This window comes from Tursiops truncatus, chromosome 1 (assembly GCF_011762595.2).
Source record: "Tursiops truncatus isolate mTurTru1 chromosome 1, mTurTru1.mat.Y, whole genome shotgun sequence".
Classification (NCBI taxonomy): Eukaryota; Metazoa; Chordata; class Mammalia; order Artiodactyla; family Delphinidae; genus Tursiops; species Tursiops truncatus.
In genome coordinates, this window is record NC_047034.1 from 87,184,152 (window position 1) to 87,206,328 (window position 22,177).

Genomic DNA, 22,177 nt, shown 5'->3' on the forward strand with positions numbered 1-22,177 from the left:
GGTGACACATAAACATGGGCCAAGATGATTCCCGTAGGCTCAGAGGATTCACCACAAAGTGAAATACTCTTCTTTTCCCTCAGTTAGTGGTTCATTTCAGCTGAAAATAAGACCTAGCATGTACAGGTCTCAAGGTCAACAGTTCCTACCATGTCCCTGCAACAGTCCTTTGAGAATTCTTTCCCCGAGACCAACAATTAATTCCCTTTAGGAAACAGGACTGGAGTGGCTGGAAGGGGGTCAGCCATCCTAACAGGGCTGGGCCCCATTCTCTGCTCTTGCTGTTCTGGTTCCAAATCCAGCATGGACAGAGGGGTGTGCATACAGCCTTGGAGCGTCCTTGTGGAAAAGGCGCTCTCTCTCTCTCTCTCTCTCTCTCTCATAGGATTTGAACAAGATGACAGGCCCATCCTGCATACAGTTCGATAGATTTACAGACAAAAGGAGTATGTGTCACTTGCAAAGCAAGCCCCTCAGTACCAACAAGCTCAGTCTGCTGGAAAAGGCTCTGTGTCCCCCTGGGGTGAAGCCCAGAGAGGAGGCATATGGCTGGACACAGAAGAAAACAAAGATGGGCAGAACATGCCTTGGATGAGTTAATGAGCCCAGGACTGAAGCTCCTTTATTGATGTGGGGAAATGTTAACATTATATGGCTAAGTGGAAAAAGCTGGAAACAAAAAAGAATCTACAATGTAATCCCCATTTTACACGTGTGTGTGTGTGTGTGTGTGTGTGTGTGTGTGTGTGTGAAGGCATGGACACACACAAAGAACAAGATGGAAAAGAGAAGAACTAAAATGTTCACATTTTATCTTGGCAAGGAGGAACTGCTAATGACCCTGGGTTTGGTTTATTTGTCTTGGTGGTTCTTTTGTCTTCATACGTTTCTACATTTTCTGTTTTCTATTTGCGCACACGTTCTTTCGGTAATAGAAAATGAAGTAAATGTTACTTTCGAATAATTAGAAAAGAGTGGGAAAGGGAATAATAAAAAAGAACATGAGTATTGGAATTATTTAGAACTAATAATAATCCTCATTCTGTCCCATCTTAGCTGGTGTCCTCCCTGGCCTCTGGGGCTCTCCCTAAAGCACCTACACAGTACGTGCTTAGACAGAGAAGGCAGACCTACTGTTTTTATGGTGGTTGGTTATTGTTTTCAGAGCAAGGGTTCTTAGCAGCCAGCAAAAGATGATTGTGGTGCTAGGGAGAGATTTTTGGTTTCCCCTGCTGAGACCGAGGGTCTAGAGTAGACGTGAGGCAGCCTGGTGGATGCCAGGAAATGGTGCAGCTGGGAGGTGCCCACACTCACCATCCAAACCCTCCGCAGTGCCTCCAACCCAAGCATGGGGAGTACAGACCAGCAGAGACCTTGGGGACCTGGTCAGCAAGATTCCAGCCGCATCCGTGGCCGTGACTAATGTGAGCTAACATTCAAGAGTCTGGGACACAGCCAGCAGACATGTTCTTTGTGAAATACTGTGTAAGTGCTTATGAGTAGGGGGCCAAGCCAGGCTGGGAGGGGGGATAGATGGATTCACCTGCAAGTTGATGAGACCCACAGCCAAGTAAAGCGGTTGGACCTCCATGGCAGAGGCACGAGGGACACAGGGGATACCAGGATGGGGCTGAGCATGGCTCCAAGGGCTTTGGGGACATCGTGCAACGTGGGAAGGACCATCCACAGTGGCCCAGCAGCTTCTGCCACAAGGAGCAGTCCCAGGTCCATTCTGCCTTGTAAATCCGGCTCCAGAACGCTCAATTTCAGCAAGAGCTCCCCAGAGTTCCCAACCGGGCACATAATTTCACCTTCTTAATAAATCACCGGGAGTCCTCCTGTCCTAAGAAAAACAAGAAGAGGAACAGCCAGAATCTGTCAAGAAATTAATTGAAAACAGCAAAATAAGACAATATAATTCCTTTCTCAAGGGCAGACTTGGAGGTCGGGTACTGTCCCTCTGAGGCCGGCTGACCCAGGGCCCCCCAGCTGCTGGGAGGAGGTGCTCCTGCCTCCAGCAAACTGTAGCTCTTCCCTCTCTAGCAAAGCTACAAACAGCACATCTTTGTGCACCTTCCAACCCAGGAGCCAGGGCCACAGACGTCACGTGGCATCAAGAATGGCTCTTCTAAGAAAAGCTAGAAAAAAATGCCTCTGTGTATTATGTGCACCTGAAAAAGGCACTTGTGTGTGTTCATTATATGTTTCATTTATGTGTTTGCATCCTCTCTTGTGTGATGATGACCAAACTAGGATCCGAGCATCTTAGAGCTGGACGGAAACCCTGAGATTAGACAGCACCCCCAGTGCCCAGCATTGCACCCGGGACTCAGATGCCATGTCCTCATTTGATGGGTGAGACTATAGTCATGGTCACAGACACAGCTAAATGCAGGTCTTCTGCTCCCAAGTGGCTCTATCCCATTGGTCCTTCTTCAGTTCCATTCAGCAAACCAGAGCACACAGTGAGAAGGCAAAGCTGAATAAGACAGAGCCCCTACCCTCGAGGGACTGGTGGGAAAAGCAAGGATGTACAGGACTGTGATGTTAAGAAATAATACTAATAATTCAAAACCTGGAAATGTGGCCACAAGAGGACAGTAAGTCCTTCCAATGTCATTTGGTCATTGTTTCGCAAGTCCACCCAAGGATTATTTAATCACCCAGGGGAAGGTATCTTTGTTTAATGGCTATTTACCATTAATTAAGGGCTCAGACTCTGTGAAGTTACATGTTAACTTGTAGACCATGTCCAGTAAAGATATAAATAATGTCTATTCAATAGAAAGCATAACATTAAAGACTGATTTTTTTAACTGCCTTGTAAGACATTAACCAGCTGTTTTGTTTTTAATTGGGATAAAATACACATAACATAAAGTTTTACCATCTTAACCATTTTTAAGTGTACAGCTGTGTCATTAACTATATTCACATTGTGCAACCATCACCGCCATCCATCTCAAGGACTCTTTTCATCCTGCAACACTGACACTCTACACCCATTAAACATAACTCCCCATTCTCCCCTCCCACCAGCACCTGGCAACCAAAGTCTACTTTCGGTCTCTATGAATTTGACTACGCTACATATCTCATATTAGTGGAATCGTGCAGTACTTGTCCATGAGACTGGTTTATTTCACTTAGTATAATGTCCTTAAGTTTCATTCCTATTGTAGCATGTGTCAGAGTTTCTTTCCTTTTTAAGGCTGAATCATATTTCATTGTACATATACACCACATTTTGCTCATCCATTCGTCTGTCCATGGACACTTGGGCTGCTTCCACCTTTTGGCTATTGTGAATAATACTCCTATAAACTTGGGTGTTCAAACATCTGTTGAGACTCTGCTTTCCGTTCTTGTGGATATATATCCAGAAGTGGAACTGATGGATCATATAATAACTCTATGTCTAATTTTTTGTGGAACTACCATACTGTTTTCCACAGTGGCTGTCCTGTTGTACATTCCCACCAACAGTGCACAAAGGTTCCAATTTCTCCGGATCCTTCCCAACACTTGCTACTTTTTGGTTTTTTTATTCTAATGGGTATAAGGTATCTCATTGTGGTTTTGATTTGTACTTCCCCAGTGATTAGTGATGTTGAGTATCTTTTCATGTGCTTATTGGTCATTTGTATATCTTCTTTGGAGAAATGTCTATTCAAGTCCTATGCCCATTTTTTAAACCAGGTTGTTTGGGGTTTTTTGTTGTTGAGTTGCAGGAGTTCTTTTATATATTCTGGATATTAACCCCTTATCTGATACGCGATTTGCAAATGTTTTCTCCCATTCCATGGGCTGTCTTTTCACTCTGTTGATAGTTTGCTTCCATGCACAAAAGTTTTTAATTTTGATATAGTCCAACTTATCTATTTTTTTCTTTTGCTTCCTGTGCTTTTGGTGTCATATCCAAGAAATCATTGCCAAATCCAACGTCATGAAGTTTTTCCCTTATGTTTTCTTCTGAGTTTGATAGCTTTAGCTTTTCCATTTAGGTCTTTTGATCTGCTTAGAGTTAACTTTAGTACATGGTATAAGGTAAGAATTCAACTTCATTCTTTTACACATGGGTGTTCCACTTTCCCAGCACCAGTTGTTAAAAAAGACCATCTTTTCCCCATTGAATGGTCTTGGCATGCTTGCCAAAAATCATTTGACCATACATGTGAGGGCAACCAGTTTTGTTCTTAACCTAGATATTGTACTTGAACATTTCCTTTTAAGTGCTTGTAAATACCCATTTCCTCAAAATGCTCTTTGAACCAGCTTTGCCAACTTATTGGTTCCCTCATTCATGAATTACTAAATCTTTGACACCTGCCCATTCCATATTTTATGAGAGCCATGTTTTTAAATGCGTGAACATTATGCTTTGACAGTAACATACAAAGTGCTGTGGGTGTCGGGGTGAAGATCATCTCTAATCGAGGGATTCAAACACCTTTTCACTTTTGAAATCAGCCTTATGATTAACGGGTAGACTTTTGGCAGATAGACATGGTGGTTTGGAGCGAACATTAAAGACCGCGGAAACAGCAGGAAGAGTGTTTTCCTTCCTGTTTGCTTCCTTTCTTGTGTGTCTTAGCCAGCAAAGTCTACTGGCCAACACAGATGTGACACTTTCCATGAGAAAGCCTTAGGGAAAAAAAAGCCTCTTGCCTCTTTCATATGTCATTTCTCTTCAGGACAGGTCCCTGCTACAGCTCCAGGTCCTCTCAAGCCTCCACCTCCACCGCACCCCCTTCCCCTACCTGACAAGAGGCTAGAAAGGGCCTAGGCCTTTCCATCCATACTTTAGATTCATCTCTGATTCTGCCTTAACTAGGGAATTGCATTTCCTGGCTGTCTCCATCCCACCACATGGGGCCTCCATGAAATATCTCCCTGACAGACTCTAAAGGTTACCAGCATCAATCACAGGGATAAACAGCAAACAAGCCCGGGACAGAGCAGCCACCTCTGTCTGATCCAAAGTGGTATTAATTAGAAACCCTAACTTCTGGCCACAGAGGATAAGAACTGCCACCCTCAAGTGACCTTTGCCTTGGCGGAGTGTCCCCAGCCACGGCTGGCGGCAAAGCCCCTCTCTTTGGGGATCTTTACTCTGCAGGGTGCTTCTGTCCCGCTTGAATTTAACGCTGAGACTTGTGTTCCCTGAGGATCTCAGGTGTGCACATTCCTCCTTGGGTTTTTTTTTTTTGCGTTACGCGGGCCTCTCACTGTTGTGGCCTCTCCCGTTGCGGAGCACAGGCTCCGGACATGCAGGCTCAGCGGCCATGGCTCACGGGCCCAGCTGCTCCGCGGCATGTGGGATCTTCCTGGACCGGGGCACGAACCCGCGTCCCCTGCATCGGCAGGCGGACTCCCAACCACTGCACCACGAGGGAAGCCCCCTCCTTGGGTTTTTGAGATCACATTGTTGTGGCCCCCAGGCCATTCCCACCTGAGCTTCCTAGCCCATGGCCGTGGCATTTCCTCAGGCTCTCGGCGGCCACAGCAGCCTGTATGGTGGCTTGACACTGGATGTCCCAGCTTCTGGCTTGCTGAGAGGCTGTCGCTGACCTCCCCCTCCTCCATGGGAACCCATGCACAGCGGTAACCCAGAGGAGCCTCAGCAGAGCCTGTGCCTTGCGTGCTACTGAGACCCATGGCCTTGGGCCTGCCCACTCCTCTACCGCTCCCAGAGCCTCAGCTGTCCAGACACCCTGAGGCCTCCAGGCATCCCAGCCCCTCAGACTTGGCTCAGTCTCTACCACTGGTAAAGACACCTCCCCGCTGGGGTCAGCAGGGCTCCCTAAGGGGCTGACCAAGGAAGGAGTGAGTGAAGACTCAGTGATCTCGAAGCAGGGCTGCTGGGCTACTTTCCTGGCTGGGTAACCAGTGTGTTCTCTGAGTGGTTGAGGGCAGACTCAGGGTGAGCCAGCCTCCACCCTTTCACCTTTCACTAGCTCAGCAACCTTGGGCAACTCACTCAACCTCTCTGAGCCTCAGTTTCCACATCCGTAAAATGGTGCTCATAATAACACCTCAGAAAGCTGCTCGATAGTAAATATAAAACACTTAGTACAGCACCTGGCAATAATCAATCCTCAACAAATGTTAACTATTTCTTGGGGGTCAGGGGTGGGTTTTGTCCCACTTGTGCAGTTGTGTGTACACAAAGAACACGAAGTCCTAGGGGAAGGACAAGTGGAACAAAGGCCAGAGATCGTGCCACTCATTTCTCCAGGCCTTCTCTTTGCTGACCAATGTTTCTACCAACTCATAGAGAAGGCTGTCCTACTTTCATATTTGCTTGTCCAGAGAGTGATAAACTGTTATCTCCTTAAAGTCATCCAGCCTGCGTTCAGACGGGCCCTTCTCCACCTTGACAGATGGGATTACATTCATCTCCCTTCCCCTTTGGCAACTGGAAAGATCAATGAGACATTAGTCTCCCTGACTCTGACTTTCTCCTGGGGGAAATGCTGACAGCCCAGAATTAATGTGTCAATTGATTTACTCCTGGTGTCTAAAGGAGTAGACAAGACAAGTCCTCCCACTGCTGGGAGGGGAGATGGGGAGAGAGCAGCCTCTGGCCACTTTCTGGGTCCGGCTCACAGGCCTGTGCTGTCTGGACTGGTTGAGGAGACAGTTGCAGAGAGACGGATTCACCTGGGATCTACATCCTGGAGACTGGCCGGCCCTAGCTCTGGAGTCCCAAAGCCGTGGTCACTCTCAAGTTCCACGGCCTTGACAAGCTATAGACCCCTCCAGATCTCAGTTACTTCATCCACAAAATGAGGATGGAGATCCCTGATGGGATGACTGTGGAATTAACAAGAGATAATGTATGTGAAGAGATGTGCTTTGTAAATGTTAATTTTTTATCTTTAAGTACAAGAGTAAATGCAATGTTCTTGAGTGAGAAACCAACCAAGTTTACAGATATTAAAACTGAGGCCTAGAGAGATGAAATCCATTTTTTTTTTTGCGATACGCGGGCCTCTCACTGCTGTGGCCTCTCCCGTTGTGGAGCACAGGCTCCGGACACGCAGGCTCATCAGCCATGGCTCACGGGCCCAGCTGCTCCGCGGCATGTGGGATCTTCCCAGACCGGGGCACGAACCCGTGTCCCCTGAATTAGCAGGCAGACTCTCAACCACTCCGCCACCAGGGAAGCCCTGAAATCCATTTTCAGTCAGGTAAGTTATGAAGACTGTCCACTGCCTTCACTGCTTTTGACACTGTGATTGCGTCCCTGCCCCCACTTTCTACTGGCTCCTTGGGAGCTAGAATAATGGACAGATGAAGGGTTGGAGAGGGTCACTTTCCTGAGATTTTCAAAGGGATTCCCCGCCTAACAGAACATTTGCTGGACACTTTCTGTGTGCTAGATGCTTTCCTAGGGACCATGGAGGGCAAAGACAACACACTCAAGTTCTGATAAGCCCTTGACCTTGAGGGTTTGGTGTTTCTCTTTTCATCCTTCTCTCTCTCACTCACTCGTTTGTGTGTCTTCTCCCTCCCAGAAGCAGCTCTGCCTGCCCCACTGAGTCCTTTCCTTACAATGTGGCCCCAGACTCGGGTCTGGGCCAAACACTCAGGTTGTTGTTGGTAATGATCATTGGTTCAAACAGCTTCTCTTACCCAAAATAAAACTTGGGTTTTGTTTTGTTTTTTCCATGATCTCTAGCTTATTTACTGTATAGAACATAAACTCCTTGAGTGAGGAAGCTCTGCCTGATTTATTACTACTACCCACATAGAATTTGGCAAACTAGGAGTGAGAAATCAATTTTAAAAAATGAAACTACAGATCTACAGTGAGGACACGGCACGAAGCTGGCGGACATACATACTCTGAGATGCATTTCATGGCCCTTATCTCTAGAAGCACAAAGCAAAATGACCAACCTCTCGAATTTCATATTCTTATACTCAAGCAGAAGAAAGGGCAGATAGCTCTCCCCTCCCCTTGCCAGGGCATGGAACTTTGCCTGGTAAAGTTGCTCTCTGAGGTATGGAAGGAGCTGTGCGTGCCTCACCTAAGAGCTCTCCCTCACGCAAAGAAGGAAGCCCCCTCCCTGTAGGAGACACTTGAAATGCTCTCTTGCTGCCCGGCCCCAGGTGAATACCTTTGCTTTGCTCAGGCACTTGCAGAACAGATATAGAAAGCAGACATTTCCTCTTCAGCCTCCTTTGCAACTAAAGCCAGGGATGTGATCCAGGCTGCATTGCTTAAACTTACCCACACAAGACTTCAATTCAGAGGCTCTGGGAAAATTCCACTTTGCTGGCAAGGGCAGCAGCAGAGGGGGTCTGGCTTCGGGGCGTAGCAAGCATAAGGTTAGGTTCCTGCCACAGTAACGGCCTTGGTGCCGCACGCTGTTGTGGGCTGCCACAAGACCAGTGGCAGGGGTGGCATGGTGGGCTTGGAGCTTTGTCACTGGAAGCTTAGACTGAGCTCTCCAGCCCTCCCAACAACTGGGTAACCGTGAGCTACCAGTGTCATTTTAAAATTTCCTTTCCTACTCTATAAGCCAAAGTCAGCTTCTGTTGCTTGCAACTAAGAGCCCTGAACGACAGTCTAGTTCAACTTTGCCTCAGCTATCATTTCCTGAGGTCCTGGCAACGATAGCAGCTCTCACCTGTTCACTGTCTGCGGTGGCCCCAGAGACTGTGTGAGGGGCTTCACATGCATCGTCTCATGGAGTTCCCACACCACTGCTATGAGGTGGATACTATTCTTATCTTCAGGGAGAATTGAAAAAAATCTGAGACATCAAGGCATTAGAGGACTTGTCCAAGGTCTTACAAGAGGGTAATTCAGTGTTGTAACAATAGGTAAGCTCCCGAAGCTAAATTCAGATTCCAAGAGAGACGGTGGCAGCCGACAAAAAATCTTCTCGCTCCGCTCTTCATGGCAGGGTGTGCAGAACTAGATGGGTCATCTTGTCTTCACGACATTCTCTACTCTGAAGTAAGGACCAGTAACACTTCACTAAGTTCGTAGACGCTGAAATAAAGACACGAAGATATTTCACTGCCCAAGAAGGATTTTTCCAGGACAGTGGCAGACATGATTGACAAGGGGACACATTATTACCCCACAAGCATGTTTTCTGAAACTCCCCAGGGGCTGAGGGAGTCCATGCTGGGTAGACAGTGAGGGGTAGCCAAAGAAGCTGAAAGCCGGCATTTAACTAAAAGCCTCAGTGTGCAGGTCGGCACTGCAAATACATTTTAATACAGGTAATTCCTTTCCCATTCATTTTCGAGCACTTATTTCATTTACACAATCCCAAGGGCCAATAAATCTTGGCATTAAGGCTGATTTGATGTGTGATGCAGACAGTCTGATTAAGGATAGGGTATTTTATCAGCTCCTCTAAATTTCCTTTTCTCTAGTCTACAATTTTTTATACTGGGCTGATCTTTTTTTTATTCATAAGGGCTTCATTCCCATTTGTCATGGCTGCATCAACCGGGCATCTAATGAAGACTTGGATATGGAAGTCTGCATCTCATCTATCCTCAGTAGCAAAATTAATAAAGCAGCAGGAAAACAGCTTCCTGAACTGAAATGTCCTTGGCCCACCCTGAGTCATCTAAAATATATTTTGCTTGTGTCTTCCAAAATTGGGGCTTAGCTATAAACTTTAGGAGGCAGTGCTCAATTTCAACTTCCATCCACTGATAGCCTGTACCCTACTCCCCTGCCCAACCCATTGCTTGGAGAGGCTTGGACCAGGGTGGCCAGAAGCCTATTTTCCCACTATCCCCTCTGCACACATTTATTGAGCACCTTTTATAGGCCAGGCTCAGGGAGATATAAAACAGGCTCTAGAAGGCCACAGTCAAATGGGTCATGCCACCACTGTTGGCCAATGCAAGAAAAACATCTTAGTTAGCCAAGTGTCAAGGCTGGGAGCAAGCTGGAATGATTATCTGCTCTATCCTTTTGCCTCTGAGAGGGTGAGCCTCCCAACCAGTTTCTCTATAATTAAGGGCTGCCAAACGCCTGTGATCACAGACATTGACTTGTGGACTTTATGGATATATGAGTATATTGGTTTCCCAGGGCTGTCATAACACAGTACCACAGACTGAATGGCCTAAACAACAGAAAGTTATTGCCTCACAGTTGTGGAGTCTAGATGTTCAAAATCAAGGTGTCCTTCTGAGGGCTGCTCCAGGCCTCTCTCTTTGGCTTGGAGATGGCTGTCTTCTCCCTCTGTCTTTTTACATTGTCTTCCCTCTACGAATGTCTGGGTCCAAATTTCTTTTTATAAGGACATCAGTCATAGCGAATTAGGGCCCACCCTTATGACCTCATTTTACCTTGATTACCTCTGTAAAGACCCTGTTTCCAAATAAGGTGACATTCTGAAGTACTGGGGGCTAGGACTTCAACATATGAATTTTGGGGAGACACAATTCAACACGAGTGTCTCTAAAACTGGTTTAACTAAAGCTTTAAGACAACCTGTAGCAACACCATATAGTTAGAACACCACATGGAGGGTTAAGAATTCCATGTTCAAGTTCTAAATTAGCCACTTCCCCTCTCTGAGCCTCAGATTTCTTCTCTAGAGAATAAGAGAGCTGGACTGGGCCTCCAGAACCCTCTCACGTCTCCAGGATTGTGTTGCTGACGACATAAGAGAAGTTGAGGCAGCACAGGGGGCAGGTTAATGGTGAGGCTCCACCACTCACAAGCAGGCTGGTCCTGAGCAAGGATTGATCTTCTGAGCCTCTTAAGTGAGGACAGTGACAGTAGCTACTTCAAAAAGGTTCTCAGGACTAATGAGGCCTGTGAAATGCCCGGCACGCAGCTGTCCCTCCATGTGTACGAACTGCTAAGGGTATTACTGCTCTTATTACTATCAGGAGTTAGGCTATGGATCTAGGACTCAGCTCTCAGGCAGTGTCCACGATCGGAAGACAGGGGGCTGCACCCCAGTGTCCTATCCAGTAGCTCATGTGGAGTGAGAGGCTTTAGCTGGCAGGACTCTTGTGAACCTTGGGACATGCCTTTCCCCATCTCCACCTTCCAAATCCCATCCCATTCCATTTGGCTTTTCACGTTCATGTCATTAGGGTTAGGGCTAGGATTTCAGGTGATTTTTTTTTCTCACTGTTTTATTAATTTTACACACCCTAGAAAAGTATAATAACACATATTTCATCATCTCGTTTAAATGCAGCCCTGCGACCTCACACCCACATGAACACTAGATTGCTTGAGGTCTGTAGTGGTCATTCGGCTCTTATCATCTTTGAACTGTTAGTTGTTTGCTCATGTGTGTCCTCGCCTAGACTGTAGGCAACTTGAGGAGACATATGGGTCTTCTTACTGAGATTTAGCAAACCTTACTGATTGACTCCCACAATGCACCAGCCCTCTTACATGAAAAATCTCATATCATCCTCCCCACAACCTGATGAGGCAGGTAATGGTGTTACCATGTCACAGATGAGCCCCTGAGGCTTGGGGCCACACGTGTAGGCAGTGGCTAAGCCAGGATCCAATTCTACATCGCCTGACTCCGAGGCCACCAGTCTAGCCTAGTGCTGTCCTCTGCAAGCTGTACCAGCTCAGGAGGCTCGTGGGTCCCTGTAACTCACTTAGGATCCTCCAGCCTGAGCAGAGTTTTCCATGGCCTTGGTGCCCCCTGGTGGCATGTGAGGGCTCGTTCCCAGCCCAGCTTCAGGCTCATTCCACTGCAGGCCTGCGACCCCTAAGCACTTGAAAGAGTGACCAAGGGGGCTGGCCCTGGCGCAGCAGGGCCCTCTGCACCCAGGGAAGGGCTAGTGACACTAGAGTGTCACTTTTTAAATGGACCGCCCCCGCCCCGAGGATTCTGCTCCTGATAGGTCAAAGAAGAGCGCTTAGGGTCTCAGGCCAACAGCCCTGAGATGAACTACAAGGTCTGGTTCACACCACCCAGCTTCTCATCTCCCCTTTCCCAGTCAGGACATGTGGGCATGGGCAATCTCTGCAGCACCCTCCTGGGATTTCCATTTTCCAAGAGCTTATTTATGGAGTGGGGGAGGGAGAAGAGGATAAAGGTGGTTAAAGTTGAGGACTTAAAAGCTTCTTTACATAACACAGTCTTTTTCTCAAAAAACCCATCAAGATTCTTCAGTAAGTATTACTGGAGTCCTATTGTGCTCCACAGCGCTCAGGATGCAGAAATGGAGAAAACAGCCTTTCTGTCTTGGAAAGTAAACATATAAAAAATTACAATGCAATGAGGCAAGTACTCTGATATGGGTGTCCTGGGACTTCTCCTGTCACACCCAAGATGGTTATCAGTACTCAAAACTGAGAATAAAGAATCATCAAATACCTCACAAGCTGAAGTAGAAAACAATTAGGGGTCAGACACCTTGTCCAACTAACCATCACTCCAGCCAACAGCACTTCCCCAGCTTACATAAGCCACCGCTCCTTCTACAGGGACAAAACAGCAAGAAGACACAGAAAGAGGGGGTGGTGTGGAATAGCCTGCCTTCCCACCTCCGGAGCAACAAGGATGCTTGAGCCAGCAGTCATCCTCTTCCTACATGCTCATTTTCCCCTTGGAGGCCTTCCTTAGCACGTAAAAAGTGATCACCAGCTTTTCCGGGAATCCTATAATCACTGATCTGGCTTTGAGATAATCACAGATATCCTAGAGCTGCATTAACCAATGGTAGCCACCCATCACACACATAGCTATTGAGCACTTGAAGTGTGGCTAGTCTGAATTGAAACACGCTGTCAGTGTAAAATATACACCGGATTTTGAAGACTTAGTCCGGGGTGGGGCAGGGGAATGCAAAACATCTCTGTATTTTAAAAATTGATTACATCATGAAATGATAATATTTTGGACATAGTATTTGGATAAATAAAATATATTATTAAAATTAATTTCACCTGTTTTACTTTTTTTAGCGTGGCTACCAGGCCATTTAAAATTACAGCTGTGGCTGGCTCACATTCCGTTGCTATTGGACGTCGCTGCCCTGAGGGTTAGAAAGCCAGAGCTGAGATGCCCCAGTCCAGCAAAGCTTACACCACATTGGGACCACAAGGGGGCGCTACTGTGGTGCCGAGCTGCCTGGGGCAGGACTTCAGCAGCAAGCAGGCCGGCTCCTCACATTTTCTGATGCTATCTTTTAAGGGTAGCTTTAAACAGCTTTTTCTAAAATTTAAATGGCCCATATTATGTGACCCCGAGGTTAATATAAATCATTTCTCTAGGGCAGGAGTCTAACACTCCTGAATTACAATATTCAAGATTGGAATTTTAAGGCAGCTGCAAGTTTCTCACCATCACAGCTAGGGAATGAAGAGGGACTGTGAATTCAAGTCGAGAGAAGCCTTGAAGCTGGGCCCCAGAACAGAAGGTGGGCTGTGAGTAAAAGCTGGAGGTAAGAGGGTTGGAGAAAAGGTAGCTCCAGGAGTGATGTTAGGAGGACTTAAGCACAAGGAGTGGGTATTGGCTTATGGGCGATGGGTGACCTCTGGACATACTCCCATTTTCATCAGAATGCTACCAATCTGAGTGTAAATTGTTACCACCTTTCTTCGGGGCAATTTGTAAGTGTATTTTAAAAGCCTTAAAAATGTCAATATTCTTTGACCCAATAATTCCATTCTAGTAACTCATAAGGAAAATTTTAAACTGCACAAATATTTGGCTATAAGGATATTCATCCAGCATTTGTAATAGCCAAAGAACCCAAAATAACAATAAAACTATAAGCAACCTAACTGCACATTGATATGGGTTGGTTAAATCAATTAACAGTTATAATATGGACTATTTTGTAAGTGTTACAGAGGTTGTGTAAATGAATACTTACTGACATGAAAAGACATTTATGCTAAATTCTGTGAAAAGGGTCAGCTACAGAATTGTATGTCCAGTATGTGTGTCAATTTTGCTTAAAAAAGAAACAACAACAACAACATTAAAAGCATACATCTGCAAAGACAATTGGCTGAAAGAATATTCTCCAAGGGATTAATAGTCAACTCTGGACAGAGGCTATGGGTGGGCTTTCTTTCCTTATTTTTTAAAACTGCTTTTATAATTAACTTTTTTAAAGATTATTTATTTATCACAAGTGACACGTTCTTTCCCAAGCCCTCGCCAAAGGGGAAGAACCAACGTTTTCGTTAAAATCCCGACACTTTCCCCATACCTATTAGCATTGTTCCATCTCGTCCTCTAGTCCCTGTGTCCAGTCTTTTCCCCTGTAAGCCTTTCACCGGGGTCCTGTGTCTCTCTTGTCTCTCTCTGCCCCACCGCCTGGATGAGACCCCGTCGGGCCGCCCGGGTTGTTGTAAAACTTCAACAGGGTCTGGCCCGACTTCTTGGAGTCGGTGGAATTGTAATCCAAAGGTCTGTATGGAGGAGACAGAGGGACAGGCCAGGAGGCCGGCTCCGAGGGACGACCGCAGGCCTCCCTCCCACGGCGGCATTCCGCGCCGTCCCCTCGCCTGTTGCACAGGCAGCAGAACCTCCGCCCGGCTCGCGGTGGCGGGCGCGTAAAGATGTCATCCTGGACACAACGCGAAGGCTGCGCCACGAATTTTGTCCCTTTGGAGGCACCGTTCCTGCCCACGGCCCTCTCGCGTCATGTGAACGACCGAGGGGCACCCGAGACCAGCGGCGAAGAAGAAGGCGACTCACGGCGGCATGGAGGCAACTTTAGAGCAGCACTTGGAGGACACGTGAGTAGTATTCTCGTAGGCCTGTCCTGGGGTCACGGCTGGGGGATTTGAACGGGACAGAGGGCGCAAGCTGCGAGCGCCGGCCGGGCGTCTTGGGGACGCCCTGTCCCGGGGCCTCGGTGTGGGTGCGAAATGACCCGGAATTAAATCCCGCCGGGGCTCCGCACATTCCCTCCTGAGCGGGTCTCCGCGGCCCGAGCCCAAACCCGACTCTCGTGCTGAAATTGTCCGGACAGGGTCGTTCTTCGGGAGTTTTAGGAACCGGGTTCGTTTGGGAGAAGGAAGTACCACTTGTGCAGAGCCCTGCCTTATAAACGTAAACACACACAGCGTATTATTTCCTTCCGGGTGTAACCAGTTACTTGCTGAAAGGCATCCGTTAAATTTTTCGAATGAGTAATATCTACGGAAAATCCAAAGTTGGAAAAATAGAAGGCGTACAGGGAAACACCTCCCTCGCATCAGTGCCCCTCAGCTTCCCACTACCCCTCCAGGAGGCAGCCCGTGTTACTTAAGAGTTTGTCAACAGTTGTTTCAAATGAGTTAGTATGTTAACATATGCATTTTTAACGAAGGCAACAAAATCCCAACTATTGCAATGTTTGTGGCCCTCCAGAGCTCAACAGTACCTGGGCACGGTCTTTATTCTCATGAGAGAGAAACTGGTTTAACTATTTAATTCAGTTAATTGTAATTTAATTTTTCCTGGGACAGGGGTGGGCGATAGTGAAAAAAGATTAACACTGACTTCAAGTACTACAACAATGCCTGGTACAGAGAAAGCATATTTGTGTTATAATTATTTAAATTCATTTTCCCACATCATTTGCTTTCTTCTTCCTGCGTTCCTGGAATTAGAATGAAGAATCCATCCATTGTTGGAGTCCTGTGCACAGATTCACAAGGACTCAATTTGGGCTGTAAGTATCTCACATCAACCCTTTGGTGGATTGCACAGCATTTGATGTTGACTGGGAGCCTAGTGTGCTATTATTCTCTAGTTTTTATTTCCTGTTACCCTGCCACTTTCTGGGGACTTTTGCAAGCGTAGAGATCATCCCCAAATAACAAAATTAGGAAATTGAAACTTCTCTATAAAGGTAGAAATGTTCCTTGCAGTTCTAGCACTACAGAGTCATTTCTACTAGAGTAGTATTTTAATCATTTTAAATTGGGTCTAGAAAGGACTTCAGATAATGACAGCAGTTACCATTTATTGAATTTCTGCCATATGGTGGGACTGTGAAGCTTTGTATACATTATCTCTGATTTTCACAATAACCCTGCTAGATGGGTGGTGTTACTTTTTAGTCCAACTTCACTTAAGAGTGAGTAGGTAGTAAAAATGGGGGCTGTAGGGTTGGACACACCTAGCTTCAACCCCTTGCTCTTCCATTTACTAGTGGTGTCAGCTTGGACCAAAAAGAACCTTTCTGAGCCTCAGTTTCTTTACTGAGCTGTTGCTTAATAAGAATTATTATTATGGAATTGCATTTATTGAGCTCTTACTATGTGCCAGGCACCGTTCTAAGTGTTTTGTGTATACTAAGTCATTTAATCCTCATGACTACCCTGTTAGGCAGATAAAGAAATGGAGGCACAGAGGTTCACTAACTTGCCTAAGGCCATACAGCTAGTAAGTAGTTGAGCTAGGATTTGAGTCTGGCTCAGAAGCCTCTTAATCAGAATACTATAAAATTATATATGTAAAGCACTCAGCACAGAACCCAGACATAATGCTCAATAAATGGTAACAATTACTGATGAGAAAATAAATCCAGAAAGGTAACAATGGAAGCCTTCAGCTAAGTAATGTCAGAACTAGTAAACCCAGGACACCTTGCTCCTTACTCCTCTGTACTGCAGGACTTTTTAAAGCTCTGAATTTTTGCTGGGAGGGTAATTGAAGGAAGTAGTCTGTAACTCAGGTTTTACACACAAATCAGTTTAGTTGGAAGAAAAAAGGCAGATTTTTTTTTGAGGCACTTGCCAGGCTCACAAAGGAAAGACTGAAATTCAAGTGCAGAAATGTAAAACTAAATGTACTCCTTCAAGAAAACTTCACCCAAAAGACTGCACTGTGTGTCCAGTTAATGTTTTATGTAACAACAGTAAATCCATCAACTCTGCCATACTGGCATGTCTATTACCTGAGTTAGTTTCAGGCAGATGGGCTTGTGTTGCCTTTATATACAGAAAGATATTGTAAACTTAGTAATTACGTTTTGTACCTGACATCCAAGATTTAGTTATTATCTACAGGCTAAAACAAACATTAGTAAAAAGCCAATTCTGTTGCTATTTGAAAAACCAGTTTATTCTAGTGGAAATAATTGCTCACAGAATATTTATACATGCCGTTAAGGTGATCTTACAGCCAAACTCCTGAGTAAAGATCTTTATATCCTTTGAGGTTGATCTCAGTAAAAGGAAATCAGATTTTCCATGAGGAATTAATTAGTTTCAACAAGTCTCTTGCCCTTACTGGTTTTTGTCAGTCTCACCTATGAATTTCTTCGTTTCAGTTTGCTTTCAGATTGACTTGAATTACAGCTTCCTTATATGCTTGAGAAAGTGTTTAGAGATGGTGATGGGAATGACTTGGAAAATTGAGTGTTATGGCCTTTTACTGACTTAAAAGCTGTTATTGGCTTTCTCACTGATGGAACCACTGAGTATCAGGGCAGAATCATTTTATGTCAGTACCTAACCTAAGAGACCATGAGCTGAACCTTCTTTTTGTGAATAATTCAATTCAGTTCTACTATACGTCTATACTCATTTTTGGACAGTCAGGCAACCTGATATCATCTCTGTCTTCCAGGCCGCGGAACCCTGTCAGATGAGCATGCTGGGGTGATATCTGTTTTAGCCCAGCAAGCAGCTAAGCTAACCTCAGACCCCACTGATATTCCTGTGGTGTGTCTAGAATCAGATAATGGGTGAGTAGATGGCAGCAGATCCCTTCCTTTCCTTTTCATTCAGAAAAATCAATCCCTGGGAAACTTGACTGGGGCTTGCCCTGTGTTCATCAGTGATTTCTCAAAGTACGTGGAGGAAGGTTCTACCCTTTGGACCACAGGAGCAGATGGATTGATCTCTAAAGCTAATGTGCTTTCACACCACAAAGACATTTAAATGAAGAGTAAGAGGAGTCATGAACTATCGATAAAAGAAGCAATAAATAACACAGAGGAAGACTAAACAAAGAACAGAAACAATGTCTGTAGTAATAGAAATACCAAAGACATTCCAAGTGAGGGTCCTCAGAATAATAGTAAATGAAAAAAGCAGAACCATGCACAGGGACTTCCCTGGTGGTCCAGTGGTTGAGAATCCGCCTTCCAATGCAGGGGATGCGGGTTCGATCCCTGGTCAGGAAACTAAGATCCCACATGCTGCGGAGCAACTAAGCCTGCACGCTGCAACTACTGAGCCCACGTGCCACAACCAGAGAGCCCGTGTGCCGCAATGAAGAACCTTCGTGCTGCCATGAAAGATCCCTCTGTGCTGCAACTAAGACCTGACACAGCCAAAAATAAATAAAAATTTTAAATAAATAAATAAACTATGCACATTATGATCACAGTTCTGTAAAGTGAGAAAAAATGTATATATGGTATACATGCATATTAAAAAAGGAAAATATTAATAGTGGTTGTCTTTGAGTGATAGGATTATAGAATTAATTTCGTTTTTATATTTTATACTTTTCTGTATTTCCCAAATGTTTTATTGTATTTAGATATTGCTTTCATACATAGAAAAGTAAGTATTATTTTTTTAGTTGTGTCCTAAACCAAACAGCATCTTTAATCTTACGTCGACTCCCACTTGGAACACTTTACTGAATATCTTCCACTTTGCCTTTCAGGAACATTATGATCCAGAAACACGATGGCATCACAGTGGCAGTGCACAAAATGGCCTCTTGACATCTTGTATCAGTTCTCCAGCAGCTTGTCATGGGGACTCAATCGTACCTTATGTTAATTATCTTATAGAGCTATTAGAGTTCCAGTAATTAGGCCATTCATGTAATGTGCATTAGGCACTTTTCTATTAATTTTAGAGTAAGCTGCTTTTTGACACTCTGACTTATCAAAATTGACTTATCAAAATACTAGTTAAGGGAAGTATGTTTTGAAGCAAGTTTAGGTCACTTTGTATACAGAATTTTGTTATGTTTAATAAAACTGGTTGGAGGAAAGCTTGGATCTTTTCTGAATTCTTTAAACTCTTATCAAATGTTTATTTTTTCAATTATCAAATTGTAATCTTTCTTAAAAAGGTAACTGCTCCAAACCATTCTGTTTCGGAAGCTCCTGAAATACATAGATTCTCACAGAAACATCCATGGATATATAAAACAAGTCAAGCATATGCCTACCCCATAATAAAAACATAATAATAGATATCATAAGTACTTACTATATGCCAGGAACACATTCAGTTCTCGTTAACAACCCTATATGGGTTCTCAATAGCAAAGAGGTGGAAGCAACTCAAATGTCTGTTGATGGGTGAATGCATAAACAAAATGTATATACATACCATGGAATATTATTCAGTGTTAAAAAAGGAAAGAGATTTTGACACATGCTATAGCATGGAGGACTCTATGCTAAGTAAAATAAGCCAGTCACAAAAAGACAAATCCTGTATGATTCCACCTATATGAGGTACCTAGAGCAGTCAAATTCATAGACATAGTAGAATGGTGGTTGCTAGGGTGAGGGGAAAAAATGGGGAGCTACTGTTTAATGGGTACAGAGTTTCAGTTTTACAAGATGAAAAGAGTTCTAGAGATGGATGGTGGTGATGGTGGCAACAATAATATCAATGTATTTAATACCTCTAAACTGTACACTTAAAAATGGTTAACATAAAAAAATGGTTAAGATTGTAGATTTTATGTATTTTACCACAATAAAACAGTTTTAATTAAAAAACATGAACTAATAAAAACACCACCTGAACTAATAAAAAATTCAGCAGAATTACAAGATGAAGATCAACTTACAAAAAGTGAAAAAGCTTCTATACCTCAAAATAGAAAATAAGAAAACATTTGCAATAGTGACAAAAACAATAATGCATTTAGGAATTAATAAAGGATGAAAAAAACCTGTATGGAGAAAAAGTTTAAACTCTTAAGGATTAAAAATTGAGCAGAACTAAATAAATACAAAATATTGAATACAATGTAACAAAAGGATATCAAATCTGCAAAGAATTTTTCCTGAATTCAATGTGTTGTAATAAAGATGGCAGTAGGAATTTTTTTTTGTAAACTTGACAAACTCTTCTAATATTACAGGGAAGCATAAAAGTTTCATACATAGTTGTCAAAAACAACCCTATATGGTAGGTACTCTAATTTGACCCATTTTGCATTTGTGTAACTAAGGCTAAGGAATTAGCAGAGTCACCATTTGGACCCAAGCCTCCAAGTCAGAGCCTTACTTTTAACAGCCAGACTACTACAGAAGTAGGTATGTTTGGCCAGAAGAAAATCTACCAGTTTGAAAGTATAGGACATTATCTTCTCTTCAGACTTTATCATTCTCAACAGAATGGTGCATAGAAGATACAAAAGACTTCATTTTGTTGAATTTGAATGCAGCTCGTATTGCTGTCTAGCAATTTAATATTTGACAGTATACAAAGAATATATATCATTTATTCAAAAATATCAAGCAACTACAAATATATAAAGTGCTAGTTTAAGCACAGTGATCTCTTATAATTTAAGGAATGGTGGGAACCCTCCCCAAATCTTAACTCATTTCTTCACAAAGAGTGAGGACAGGGAAAATAAAATCTCGGTAGTGCTCGTATTATACTCTAAGTCCCTAAGTGCCAAAAAGTTTCATGGACTGTATTTATCAGTGGGGTGAGGGTAATAGTGGTGACAGGAAAATCATGCTGCATCCTTGCTGAATAACTTTAGGGCCAAGAGTTAGAAAGTCAGAGGTTGAGGGAATTATTTTAGTTAAAAATCGTATAAGCTTTATTAAGTCGATTGGGTACAGATGTCAAAATTTAACTAATATCCCAATGGTGGCTTAAGAACTCTTTGCTCTTGATATAAAGCCCCACATGATTAATAAGAACCATTTTTAATGAACTAAGTACCAACAGCAGGTCTGTTAATGTGCAGTTACTGTATATACACAGTCCTCACAACAAACTTGTAAATAATATTAGCCACATTTTACAGGTTTGGAAACAGATTCAGAGAGGGTAACTTGCCCAGAGTGTGCAGGCTTAAATAATGGCAAAGTTGAGATTCTAACAAAGTCTGCATTTCCCACTATACCTCAAAGCTTTCTGTATGAAAGACATGTTTCAAAGGGTTCAACTCTGACAGCATCTTTGCAGCTTTCCTAGCCTCTGGGAATGACTCATTGTTCTGCCACATTTCAAATCTGACCCAGCCCTCAGCATCAGAGCTCTCTAGCAATACAAAGCTAGCCTCACGTCATCCTGTGATCAGAATCATAGATAGCCCTGCTTTAAAAGAGCAACAAGTACCTACCAAAAACAAAGTCTTACAGATGTTTACTAAAAAATGTTTTCTAGATTACGTTAGTAACTACATATAACTCTCTGAAAAACACTCACCTTCCCTCTTTTGGGTTTTGTCTTCTGCTGAAGGTTTGTTTGATCCTTACCACCAGGCCCACGTAATTGCATAATCTTTTCCATTGTTAACTTAGAGGCCATCTTCCCAAACCACTAAGCTGTGCTTCTGCTAGCGCTTGAATCAAAAATATTATAGAGTTGGTTTTAAGAGCCTGAGAAGCCCCTTACCTTTTAAGAAACATGCATAATAAATATGTGCAGATTTTCCAGATAAAACCAGAAAAACACACATCAGCCTAAAATACACTCTGGTTTAAAACCTGGAACGTTGGTGCTGGGAAGATGAAAGGCAATTTCCTGTTGACTTTTTTTCTTTTTTGATGTGGAGGGTGGAGCAGAGGAAGGAAATGGGATAAGAAAACTGAATTGTCCCAGTAATGTTCTAGGAGACTCAGCCTTAACCATTTCCAAAATGCAAAAGAAAAAAAAGTTTCATTAAAATTAAATATAAGTATACACCTTTCATGGGAGGTGTTTGGAGTTAAGGTAACGTGTATAGAAAAGTAATTAAAAGAGGGCTTGGAACTCCAAGGTACTAACCAGAATCTTCAGTCATTACACAGAAGGTACACAAATGTGCTGCAGATTGCCATTTATAGGCCAGGAAATGTATCACCCAACTCTGAGGCCCCACTCCCTGCCTTGAGCATAATGTTAAAAGATAAACTGAGGCATATTAAAAATGATAAGAGCTTATCTGAGCAAAAATCGATGTGAAGCTGGTGCTGACAAACCAGAGGAGGTTAGGAGTGCTCTTCCATTCGGGAGATCAGGAAGAAGCTTTTGCAGAGAAAATGCAGAAGCAAA

At 43.8% G+C, this 22,177-nt stretch overlaps 1 protein-coding gene and 1 long non-coding RNA gene across 9 annotated transcripts in view; one reads left to right on the top strand and one right to left on the bottom strand.

Annotated features, from left to right (window-relative positions):
• The window catches only part of LOC109547371 (uncharacterized), a 39,338-nt gene that overhangs the window by 3,373 nt on the left and 13,788 nt on the right, over positions 1-22,177 (bottom strand). For 4 of the 7 annotated variants that reach the window (XR_002173127.3, XR_012334007.1, XR_012334002.1 and 1 more), the window contains 2 exons: positions 14,191-15,029; positions 593-9,007 (listed from right to left, as the gene is read on the bottom strand). This is a non-coding gene — a long non-coding RNA (uncharacterized lncRNA). Of the gene's footprint in view, positions 1-592; positions 9,008-14,190; positions 15,126-22,177 lie in introns of those variants that run through there. The other 3 variants (XR_012334017.1, XR_012334018.1, XR_012334010.1) reach the window with 3 other exon arrangements.
• Positions 14,585-18,932, top strand: LAMTOR5 (late endosomal/lysosomal adaptor, MAPK and MTOR activator 5). Of its 2 annotated transcripts, none has more exons than XM_004318133.4 (4): positions 14,585-14,722; positions 15,581-15,642; positions 17,547-17,664; positions 18,597-18,932. In XM_004318133.4, the coding sequence occupies exons 1-4, from the start codon at positions 14,688-14,690 to the stop codon at positions 18,655-18,657; spliced, it is 276 nt and encodes a 91-aa protein (XP_004318181.1). In that variant the 5' UTR covers positions 14,585-14,687; the 3' UTR covers positions 18,658-18,932. The 2 variants fall into 2 exon arrangements, with proteins under 2 accessions (XP_004318181.1, XP_073665853.1); XM_073809752.1 differs by lacking the exon at positions 14,585-14,722 and adding an exon at positions 14,903-15,038.

What these genes read in the sequence shown, in the direction of transcription:
- LAMTOR5 (XM_004318133.4), top strand. Translation starts at nt 14,688, where the DNA reads ATGGAGGCAACTTTAGAGCAGCACTTGGAGGACAC. An exon ending in ACAAGGACTCAATTTGGGCT is followed by an intron (nt 15,643 to 17,546) that starts GTAAGTATCTCA and finishes TCTGTCTTCCAG; the next exon opens with GCCGCGGAACCCTGTCAGAT. An exon ending in TGTCTAGAATCAGATAATGG is followed by an intron (nt 17,665 to 18,596) that starts GTGAGTAGATGG and finishes TTTGCCTTTCAG; the next exon opens with GAACATTATGATCCAGAAAC.